Source organism: Epinephelus lanceolatus, chromosome 5 (assembly GCF_041903045.1).
Source record: "Epinephelus lanceolatus isolate andai-2023 chromosome 5, ASM4190304v1, whole genome shotgun sequence".
In the NCBI taxonomy this organism is placed as follows: domain Eukaryota; kingdom Metazoa; phylum Chordata; class Actinopteri; order Perciformes; family Serranidae; genus Epinephelus; species Epinephelus lanceolatus.
The window spans coordinates 6,030,631-6,042,990 of record NC_135738.1 but is presented as its reverse complement, the minus strand read 5'-3'; the positions used below and the strand labels follow the sequence as shown (position 1 = coordinate 6,042,990).

General features: G+C 41.7%; 1 protein-coding gene across 2 annotated transcripts in view; it reads left to right on the top strand.

The window, feature by feature from the left end:
- The window catches only part of lrriq1 (leucine-rich repeats and IQ motif containing 1), a 53,204-nt gene that overhangs the window by 31,230 nt on the left and 9,614 nt on the right, over positions 1-12,360 (top strand). For both annotated transcript variants that reach the window (XM_033634590.2, XM_078167635.1), the window contains exons 19-23: positions 406-539; positions 2,138-2,209; positions 2,310-2,392; positions 4,597-4,698; positions 11,657-11,771. In XM_033634590.2, coding sequence (XP_033490481.2) covers positions 406-539; positions 2,138-2,209; positions 2,310-2,392; positions 4,597-4,698; positions 11,657-11,771 — 506 coding nt within the window. The remainder of the gene's footprint in view (positions 1-405; positions 540-2,137; positions 2,210-2,309; positions 2,393-4,596; positions 4,699-11,656; positions 11,772-12,360) is intronic.

Genomic DNA, 12,360 nt, shown 5'->3' with positions numbered 1-12,360 from the left:
TGTCGGCCAAATAGCCTCAAAAGAAAACACACACTTGAGTTTAATGTTAGTGGACATTCTTGTATACATTATCATTCATATTGTCATATATTTAACATAAACTGAGTACTGTATGTTGTCTAGACAGAGTATAAACTCTTCTCCATCTAGAGATTCAGCATCTCAAGCTTCTGAACACACATCAAATAATATTTTGACTTTGGCAAAAGATTTTTCTAAAATAAATAAAGAATCTGAATGTAAAGAAACACTCCAGTAAATTAAAAACTCTGTGAATTTCATGTTAGAATCTCATATATTTCGGCTGCCATGCACACGTTTGTCTAAAAAGCAATTAAAACGTACTCAAATACAGTGAGAAGAGCAATAAGTGATCGCTAACACTGATTCATGTATGTGTTTCAGCCTCCTGTGCACTTTTCTGAACCCTCCCAGTACATCCTCCCCCCGCCGGCTGTACAGAGGCCAAAACAGGCCTGGGTGTCTGGAGAACAGGTGGACTCTGCAGGGCGGAGAGTTTCTCCAGAGAGCTCCAACAGGTAGAACAAAACAGCCTCATGACTGGCTGTCTGAGTCTACACACAGTGGAATCACAGAGTCACATCAAGCTGGTGAATAGACATATTTTTTCTCTTACCTGTAGTGCTGTTTATCAGTCTAGCTAGTTTTGATGCGAGTTTCTGAGTGTTGGAGATATCAGCCGTTAAGGTGTTTGTCTTTTCTCCAATATAATGGAACGAGAAAACACTCAAAGTGCCAAAAAAATACATTTCCAGAAATCATGACCTGGTTACTCAAGATAATGCACAGATTATGGTGTGGTGTGAGCAGTTTCATGTAGGAACTGTTTTCTTTTCTACTGAACTACACCAACCAACCTTCTCACCTCGCAGAAGGAAGCGTGCATCTACTCATGGAGGAGAGGCTTGTGACAGTGTGAGATGTAAACGTTAATGGCATCCTCCTCTGCTGAGCTGTAAAATTAGGTAGTTCAGTGGTGCTAGGAGAGCTAGCAGTAGATGCACACTTCTTTGTGATACGGTTGGAGAGTGTAGTTCAGTAGAAAGAAAATAGTTCCTACATGAAACTGCTCACTATCTTGAGTAACCGGGTCACGATTTCTGGAGAGTGTTAAGTTTTTTAAATATATTTTTTCGGTGTCATCTAGTGCCGTTATTTTAGAGAGAAGGCAGACATCTTTGTGACCAATATCGCCAACCCTTGGCATCTCACACTAAAACTACCTAGACTGATAAATAGCACTACAGGGAAAAGGAAAAATACGTGTTTTTGGTTTTGAGGTGAACTGTCCCTTTAACATAAGCATCCATCCATTGCCTTCACCTGTTTATCTCTAACACACATTGCCAGACAACCATTCACACTCACAGTACCATGTGTGGTCAGTCTCCAGTTAACCTCACCTGCATACTTTTAGACTGTTAGGAAACTGTTGCACCTGGAGGAAAACTGACCCTTTACCTGGACCTCTTATATTCTCACTTCTGATATACTGTCCCTGGATTACTCTGACATTCATGTGACACTGACACTACTAAAATGACTAAGAGTGACATTAGAGTCAAGATTATTGTTGTTTTCTCAGTATACATGTGCAGAGGACATGAAATAGTATTTGTTCCAGGACAACAACATGTGACCGAACAGTCTGTATTAAAGTGCAGTATCAAAAACACAAGATTAAACACTTCATAATAAACAAGCGAAACTCACAAACAGGGGAAGTAAAAATAAGAAATAAAAAATAAAATATGTTTCTCTTCCTGAATGAAGGTACCTCATGTTAATTCCAGATACAGTGTAGAGCCAACCAGGATACCTCATGTCCAAATGATGTTCTTATTAACATATTTGTGTCATGGTTGGATTAATATCATTCAGATTTCAAACTTCATTTCGTCTTTAAGCAAAACACTCAAACCTCACTGAACCAGACTGGACGTCAGCAACAGAAACTTTCTGTGCTGATCTCTTTTGATCACAAGTAGTTCTGCTTTTTTCCATCAGTGCTATATGAATTCTATCTGATTTGAAAATAAGTGTGGTCACATTATATAATTTTGAATTTGTAAATTTCTGTGTGTCTTTTTAAGGAGAATAATCTCTGTGATTTCAGAAGCAAATCTCCTGCTTCAGCGTCGGTGCTCAGCGGTCTCTCTGAGAGATCAGAAAAGATTCTGGAAGAATGGTAAATCATCATCTCATCACACATTATGTCTTTTGATATTGTGTGTGTGTTATTTCCTTGAATGTTATTTTGTGTGTGACTCTGTTCTCCTTGTCTGCAGGGGTTTCACTGACAGTAACACGGCTCTTCTGATGCTCAAGAGGGCTCAGAAGATGAAGCCAACGAAGCAGAAGAGACGCAGGGGTGAGTGTGTGTGTGACAGAAGAGTTATACATACACAGAGTTTATATGTCACAGGTGTGACTTTAAAGAAAAATCTAGTCACTTCCACCGAGAAGCTGTGCTGACCTGACACAGCATGCAGACAGACAGAGGTGTGTCAGGTTTGTGTCATATCATCTCACTCACGATAATACTGATATCATTTTTTACATGACATGAAAAATCCTTATTCTGTATTTTGACTTGCTGATATACTGACGTCATACTGTTACCTATGTGAAAGTGAAATGATGATGGACTGTGCGGTGGTTCCAAAAAGAGGAGGAGCTTCAGTAGTGTGTAATAAAGTGTGGCGTCCGCTCAGAGGGAACTCATTCAGCGGCTCCTCTGACAGCAGCACAGTGATTCTGTCTCCAAACAGCCTGTCACAGGTTCCAGCCTGATAATCAGAGATGATTTATATATAGTGATCCCGGGGGACATTTGTTTAAATGTGTAATTAGTTGAACTATTTATATTGTAACAGAATCTGAATCTGAGTCTGAGTTACTGTTAAAGAAATGACATCATCATTTTTATTTAGTTTTTACTCAAGATTTGAAGCAAACTGTAAAACCACATCACTGATTTTGTTGCAATTCTATCTTCTTAAATTAATGATATAACATTTTTTATCTTTTTTGTCATATTGTCAAGAATATTGTGATATTATTTTGGGGCCATATTGCCTATGCCTACATAAAAGTCTCCCAGGAGAATCAAAACATTCCTAGAGGAGATAAAATGCCTTTGTCAAAAGAGTCCAGTGTGTAAACCAGCTCTGAACAGTCCTGCTTTGACTGCAGCCCGTGGCGTCTCCACCTGCTTAATACAGAAGGCAAAAGCAAATCAACAGGCGTATCTGTCTCAGTCTACTTCATAAAATGCAACGTTTCTGCAATAAATCCTACCTCCATGAAGGTTGCACTCGGTTCCCAATGGCCCTTGAAATCCTATAAAGTTTTTGAATTTGAAGAAAAAACCATAAAAGATTTTTAAAATAGACATACTGTAAATACACATTGGTCATTGAATGCGCTTGGATTTATACATTCTGTGTTAGAACAGAACACACTCAAGCCTCTTTGTCTTTTTTAATTCTTCTGCTTTTCTAAACAAGAATTGACAGCAGAGGATAAACCCGCAGACCAACTGGGCTAGGAGCCACAAAAAGGTCCACAGGCTGAGATCAGTGCAAAAAAATTCTATTTATTCAGTCTTTGCTAACAGTGTTTTAAAGAAGTGTTGATATGACTGTCACTTTGGAGGCTGCAGTTTATTTCTGTTGTACTGACATGTTTCTGTCATTTTGTCCACTGTCATTTATATCATTTAGGGTCTTAGGCCTAAATAACACAGTCACCTATTTGCATTTATTTCTGGTGTGCATGTGTAATATTTCAGAAACATGTTTGTATATTTTTAACATAATGCTGTATGGAGAAATACGAAGATTATGAGAGCAGATCAGAAGTTCTGTGGTTTTCTTCTTAAATCACAAAGCTTCCTTTGTTCAGTATCCCCTCTACACCTGAACTAATGTGTCTTCCTGTCTCCTCACTCCTCTGTTAACACCAAATATCCCCCTTTATGGACGGAGCTGCTGTTCAGACATAAATCCATTTTCTAAAAGGGAAAAAAATCCACACTCATTTTTGCCTCTTTTCATTCTCATCTTTGTTCCCTCAGCCGTGCTTCAGCGGCGAACCTTTCCACCCCGTGTACGTTAACGAGCCATAACAGACAGCAGAGGCCAGGACCTGTCGCCTCTGATTGGGCCTTATTTGAGAGCCTGCAACGGAAACGACTGCCAAGAAAGCTCTCGACAAGTCGTCCCGCGATGACTTTCATTCCGATTCATTGTAGTGGTTGAGTGCAACTGTGGTGAAAGGTGACCTCACCTCCGCTCTGCACCAAGAAACAGTAGTCCTGCCACGATTATCATGCCACGGTCGTGTTAGAGGGAGGCTGCTCTTTGATCACAATTGCAATGCATGATTCCAATAGCAGGGCTCTTGTCATCTTTCTCCACCGACACACAGGTCAATGTCTGCTCTAACTCCTAATGGCATCTGCCTCAGTGAAACCAGAGCGCTGCTCTAAAATTTTCCGAAGGTTAGGTCCTGGTTTCTGCTTCTGGTTTTGGGCCCGCCTTGTCCTTCTTTGACCCCATCTCCCTCTCATAGATCCCTCCGTCCGTCTTGCCATGTTCAGAAACTGCAGTTACCAGCTGGGTCCGGTGGAGGCTCGAAACAGGCCGGCACAACACAACAGGAATGATATAAAAGGTAGGAACTGAGACCTGCTGCACATTCTGTAACCATGTAGTAACACCTGTAAATCATTTCTCAGTCTGACATGATGATCTACAGACCAGAGGTCTCGTTACAGGAAAATGTCCTGACTGTTTTCAAGTTTTAAAGATAAAAAAAAATCCAATTTTCCTATTACAGAAACTATTCCTAAAATCATAGCTGTGTCCTGTCTCAGACCTCCTGTTTTATCTTGACTTCAGAGATCATGACTAAAACTGTAAATTTAATTCTTTAAATGGGACTTGTCCTGTCATGCCTGTGTCTGTGTTGACAGCGCACACAAACTGCCTGAATCATTGATTTGAAAGTACCTGTAGGCCACTTCAGATGAACACGGCTCTCAGTTGTCACTGGATAGTGAACTTGCTCAAACAAACCCTTCCTGAGCATTAAAATTTAGCTACAAGAACTCTGAGGTACTAATCTTGTCGGTGAGAGGAAACCTAATTTTCTCCTTAATTATTCTATTAATTTTTAATTCAATCTATAAATAGATAAGTAGATGTATTTATGTATGTATTTGAATTATTTCTTGAAATTTAAAGTGTCAGCAGTTAGAGTAAAGTGCTGCTGCCATTTTGGGCATTTATTTTGAATTGAGGACGGTCTATGCCATCCTAACGTAGGATTCCTAAGATGAGAACTTCTTAAGTTATGTATTTCTCTAACAGCTATATTCCTACTCTGTTATCTGTTTATTGTGTGAATGTGATTGACACAACGGGAGGTCATATTTATTTTCAAAGGTGTGACAGTGTTGGACGAAAAATATGTATTTGGTGTGTGAAGGTCTTAAATTGTTGACAGATCACTGATGGGCTTTGAGACTAGCGACACAGTGACATCACTACAACCAAGGCTGAAAGTATGAAATATTTCTGAATGACAAACATTAGCAGTAATTATACTTTTCTTTATGCCTCTGCGTTGGTGACAGCTGTGGCCGGAGGCATCATGTTTTTGGGTCGTCCGTACATTCGTCTCATTCTTGTGAATGCGGTATCGACAATGACTTGAAGGAATTTGTTAAAATTTGGCACAAACGTTCACTTGGACGCAACGATGATCTGATTAGATGTTGGTGGTCAAAGGTCAAAGGTAAAGGTCACTGTGACCTCACATCATATGTGATATAAATGCGATATCTTAGAAACACCTAGAGACAATTTCTTTTCATTTGACCCAAACGTCCACTTGGACTTAATGATGAACTGATTAGACGTTGGTGGTGCTCTCATCAACATTTCATCCGTCTCATTCTCATAAACGCAGTGTCTCAAGAAGGCCTTTAGGTAGTTTCCTCAAATTTGGCACAAAAGTCAACTTGGACACAAGAATGAACTGATTAGACTTTAGTGGTCAAAGGCCAAGGTCATTGTGACCTCAGGTCCATCCCATTCTGGTCAGTGTAATATCTTCGAAATGCCGTAAGGTAGTTCTTTATATTTGACACAGACGTCCAGTTGGAGATGAACCGATTAGTGGTCAAAGGTCAAAGGTCACTGTGGGCTCTGAAAACATACTTGGCCATAACTCAAGAATTCATAAACTAATTATGACAACCTTGCATACATATGGATAACAGGATAAAATGATGAAGTGATGACATTTTTTATCCTAAAGGTCAAAGGTCAACTTCACTGTGACATCATCATCTTCTGCACGAAGGCGTACATTTCTAGTTTTTTGTTTTGTTATGTTTTTTGTTATCATCAAGAGAAATTATTGCCAAAATGGCACAAATCTAAAAATGAGCCTCAAGTTTGTGAAACCTGAATTTCTCTTTAAATGTTCCACCCACAGACAAGAATGACTTCACTGGCCGTGTACTTGTATGCTTCTGAAGTTGTCTGTGATGTTTCACATCACTGAGCTGGTTTTTACTCATGAGAGAAGACATTCTTTCTTCCTCAAGACTTAATTCTCACTGCTGTGGATAATAAAACAGTCTCTACAGGTTGACTGTGGTGTGATGTAGTTTGATAGTCCTGGAAGAAGCAAACTTCTCCCTCCATCTTTCGTGCTGTGGCCTCGTGCCCTGAGGTGGAGAGATGATTTGGCATCGTGACGGCCACAGCCAGACTTAAAAGGGAGGGAAGAGCTGGAGGGAAGGCAGGAGGGAGGACACGGGGGGAAGTGGACTTTTATCATGCCTGTCTCCATCTTTCCTCTGAACCCCAACCCCGCCCCCGCCCACTGGGGTCAAGGCCTCACATCCAGAGAGCACGACGCTCGCGGTCATCCAGCAGTCAGAGGAGACGCGGCAGCAGTAGCGTTTGCCAACAGGCAGTGAAGTGACTCTGGTCCATGTCCAACGCTGCCATAAGCATGAAATAGCCCTTAATTAGCTGTGGAGAAATACGCCATGTTTGCCTGTCATTTCATGTTACAGCCAAAAAAAAGGGAACAAATCGTACCTTCAACTTTGGGATGTTTTTAGTTCCTCTCTATCTCTTCTGGGTGGATCTCTTTAGTAATTTGTGTGTTGAATAATTGTGAAGGAGTCACCTTGTTTTCCTTCAAACTGATTCAGTGCTGAGCAGCTAAAGATCCAGCAACAACTTATTTCGATGTTTTCAAAGATTCTCAAGAATTTTGTCGCTAGTTGTCAGCAGTGAGTAGATTGCCAAACTTACAAGATACTTTCATCAAACAATGGTGGACAAACTTAACTTTAGTATTTGGCGATGACGGCAGTTGATTTTCTTTCCCAGTAATAACTTTTTGTTCGATAATTAATTTGTAAGATGAAAAAGTGAGTGTGTGTATGACAGCATCATTATGTTATCACGTGTTGATTCTGAGCTGCAGGTGTATTATGTCAACTATCCAACACTGTGATTACTGACACTGAAATCGTGCGTGAGCACAATAAAGCTGTGGATAAGCTCTCAGCCAACTGGCAGTAGAGGACCGCTTCCATCCAAATGACCTATTACGTTACAACAATATTTCCAGTTCTGTTTCTTTCCAGTGTCCTTATCTCTCCTCTCCACCCTTGTCTTGATAATTCATCAAACAGTACTGGTGTTTTCGAGCAATGAAGTGAAGCAGCTACATCAGCTAATAAAGTAACACGGGTCACCAGTTAGAACATCATCCTTCCATCTCTGCGTAACGTCCCGTGTCCTCAGTTGATTCTCTGATTCGACTGAGAGTGTTCCTGTAAAATGTGTAACTCTAACCAGCTCAGTTTTGGAGGAGACAACTCTTGTTGCCTTTTTATAGGCCAACCGTGAGGCTGTGGTGGCGGCGGCAGCAGAGGTGGTGTGTTGCGGGTCTCTGTAAACGGGCCCAAGCCAGCCTCTCCTGTTGCTCCCCTGGTCCTGACCTGTGGGAGGCACCCCCTCCTCCGGATCCATCCCCAGTGCCCGGGGACTAGCCAGCCCAGCCCGGCCCAGCCAGCGCTCCCCGACAGGGGCTAACGTTTCAGGCTTTGAGTCAAGCCCCTTCTGGAGGTGATTAGCCCCAAACCCATGACAGATTCTTTCCAAGATATCCGACGCGGCGTGTTTATTTTATCCGGGCTCTTTGTGTGGATGTGCTGGACATGAGTAACCCACTTGAAATGGGTATCAGCTTACATACCCAGAGAGGGAGATAGAGAGGGAGAGAATGGAGCAGAGCCACAAGACATTTTCTTTTAAAGGCAAAAAATACAGAAATACGCTTCCCCTCTTTTTTTTGGATGCTTTGTATCATCAAGTGCTGCAGATGTTGAAGATGTTGTTTGCCTCCAAGCGTTTCTCCTTCTTTCTCCTCTTACTTTCCACCAACGCCTTCCACTCAACCCCCCCAGGCACACACACCCTTCCAACCTCCGTCTTCCATCCAAACTGCGATCCAACCCCACCAAACATCCGTCCTCATGTCAGAGGGACATGAGGGTATATATTTTTATTTCAGCCTGGAACCCCTACCTCCTGAGCACTTAACTCAATTTCACACTTCGAGTCATCTACAAAGTTTGACTGAAATACAATCATCCAGTTTATCATCCATCATCCAAAATAACTTCATGTCAGAATATTTACCAGCATTCATATGCCTTTAATTTCACCTCAGCTCTTCTATTTATCTCAGGCAGCGCAGCTCTCTCCTCATAGTATATATGTTTGAGATGCAGGGGCACATGTGAGGAAGAAACATGCAGATCTTATGTAGAGTTGGGCAGCTGCGTCTGCGTCGCTCACAGAGACAAACACACAACTAAAACAGTCAGAATCCTCAAATTTCAGACATGCTCTGATTCTTCTTCCACTCTGTGAGTGCCAGGAAAACAGGTTCTCAAAACGACTTTCATGATGCAATAAATTTAGATTAAGATTTTCATTTTTAACTTTTAGCATAGCAGTTTTTAATCTTATGGGGCAAGTTTCAAGCCTGACAGTCTAAAGTCAAGTTTCACGCACTTTAGGGTAGGTTTAGTACAAGACCTGATGTAGCAGGCCAAGACACAAGTCTTTCAAGTCTGTGAATGCTGACCATTAACGTGAGACAGCATTTGAACACTTTCTTTTCTATGCAACGTATCCTCAGAACAGTTTGTATGATATACTACGAATTAGCACCCCACAAATGATGTTAAGACCTTAACGTACAGTTACGTATTTAACGTAAAGTTACTGTGGTTAGGTTTAGGAAAAGAAACACGTGACTCCAGGGGAAAGTCCGTCTTTTTTTTTTTTGCAACCCATTCTCAAGTCATTCTGAAGTCGTTGAAAACCGGTGCTTGGTCAGTGACTTCCAGCATCAGACACCCACAAAAAAAACCATCCTTTCATGTCAGCATGATGCTTGGCTGGTTGCCGTTATTGTGTAAGTCTGTCATCGATTTATTCAGCCAGCTTTAATTTAGCTATGGCATTAATTAGTACAAAATAAAAGATTGCGAACAAAACCAAACTTTTCATTCCAGTCTCTTCGAGGGCCCCCCTCCTGCTGGTGCCCTGAGTAATCAGTCCCACTCCCCCCTGCCTGTGGAGTCTGGTGGCATTTTAGTAGAATGATTTATGCACTTGAATGCTCCCATTCACGTGATGGGTATCATACTGTAGGTTTTTAAACAGCCCTGCTTACGATATTACACTTTCCAAAATCTAGAAAAATATCTAGTCTCACATCAGGATATTGATCTAATATTAGCATATCGCCCAGACCTAATGTCACACTGGTTTGTCTCAAACATACTGAGACTTTAAAACCTGTGAGCATCTCTTACAAACTGACTCTGTGGTTCACCGTACCTGCTGTAACTGTTAATTATGACCATTACAGTTGCTCATTCTCTGCTTTACTTACAGTCTGATTGCCTCACTGCTTGTTTCTTGCCCCCTCCTGTTTCCATATATCAGCAGTTACTTTGCCTACAACTGTTCAGGATGCCTCCTCACAACAACAACGCAGGGTCATCAACTCATTCATGACACAGTTTCATTTCTCATTAGGCTCTGCTCTGGCCCAGATCTGCTGCCTAACCCCGTGTTGTTTGTTTCTGCGGTGGCGTTCGAGGGGAGGAAGCTGCAAGTTTTCAGCATTGTGTCTCTCCTTCAGCTCTGGTTGCTGCAGGCCAAAGCCTCCTCCCTCCTCTTCCTCCTCTTCCTCCTCTTCCTCCTCCTCCCCATCTCACTGATACTAAGTCCGAGCTCTCCCCTCCTCAGTAGAGACGAGATGGCTTAATGTGCTTAAGAGCCCCTCTTAACAGGCGTGACTCCTCCAGGCCCCCTCCTGATGTCCTGGAGGACTCCTGGAGGGGGATTCAGGAGGTTGGACGGGGTCAGGAGGGGGCTTTGGTGGAGGGTTCAGAGGGGAAAAGGGAGAGGAGAGTCTCTCCGTGCTACTGCAGTGAAACAAAAATGTGAACTTTTTTCTGGTGCTTATCTTTTATCACATTCATTCATTCATTCATCTCTCAGGAGTGCAAGTTTATTGCCAGTATTCCCTTACAACTTTTGATGTGTCCATATAAGATCCTGTCATGATGTATGACGAATGAAGGCAGAATGCCTGCTAGTGCAGTACATGAGCATGCTGCAGTTTAGAAAACATATTCCTCTGAGTGTTTTTCAGGACAGCCTGTGCCCTGTTTCTCTCTGTCTCTCTGTATTTTCAGCTCTGGGACGTGTGAGTAGCCATTTCCTGGCCTTTGCTGCCCCGGGGGGAAGCATCTATCACTTGACATTTTTAGTGGGGCTCCTCAATTAACCCATGAAAACTGTAAAGCTTTTCTCTCCCCTTTTACAGCCCAGCAAAAGCAAGTAAATGGCTTAAATAAATGCATCATTAGTTCCAGCATTGGGCTGTCAAAATTCATTATCAGTTTACACCCATCTACGGCAGCATTACTGTCAGCGCAACATAAATGTTTACTTTGAATTACAACCTTATTATGGGATTTCAGCAGAACTCGTAAATCAGCAGCTTTTCAGATTTCTTTAACAAACTGCTTGGATTAAATTTACAAAAAACCACAAGCCCCAACAATTGTTGGAGAAAAGCAGATCTCCTCCCGCTGCATCTTTCAGCAACTGAAACTGTATTACAGTAATGCCCCAGAGTCCTGCAAACAAATACACCGCCTTAAGCCCAAACATAAATGCTGGGAGCCTTGACCGCTGATCTCCCCCGGCGCTGGGAACCCTGGCTGCCTGTAATTACAGTGAAACATGTCAGATGTTGTTACACATCAGGCCCACCAGCTGTTTATTTGTTAAGCTTGTACTTTGGTGAGCATCTGTTAACACAACTCCTTTGCTGCAGTATCGATTACACCTCCTGTCATTTAGAAACACGCCACCTTCACCGCAGTGTTCGTTGATTAGGCTGCGCGCTCATTCTCAGCCACCATCGTCATCAAGAATGTAACTGACAAGAGAAGTAGGAGAAAAAATATCTGCTGTGACGTTTATTTGATGTTTTCTGTCGAGTGCAGTTGGTGAGGCTGAGCCGGGCCTTCAGCAGGCGGAGAAGGTGGAGCGAGTGAAGCAGGAACGAGCTCAGCAGTGGCTGCAAACCCAGGCTGCTCACTCTGACAGGGACTCAGAGAGGTGAGGCACTGAGCAGTGGTCATAAGGTGTGGGCGGTGTGACGTGTAGCTACAATTATATTTTAAAGGTTCGCTTCACCAAAAAAAACAAACGTATTTTCTAGTTTACCCTGGTGATAACCAGACAAACAGAGTTTTTGCTTGTATCTGTTCAGTTTTTTAAATATCTGTCTCTGTAATTTCACAGACCGATATATAGGTTTTTGTAATTTGTGAAAATGTATCCTTTAATTAACTGCTATCATTATTAGCATAATTTTAAAGACTTCTTTTAGATATGTTTCATAATTATGTAATAATTTGTCCAACAGGTTTTTGTTTGTTTGTTTGTTTTTTTTTTTACAAAAAATCAATTGCCTCATGATATAATGCAAAATCTATGAATATGCAAATATTTATCATTTCAAAAGTTTAACTGCGAGACAGTACTTTTTGGTGAAGTATGAGAACTCATTTGAGAAGTCCACTCTTAGTGTGTGTGTTTATGGAGATGGCATCAACACATTTTTGAGTCAAAAGAGACTGTCAATTGTCTCTCTACTTAAAGGGTCACTTTGATACTTTTCATCCTGGACCATATTTTGTCATGT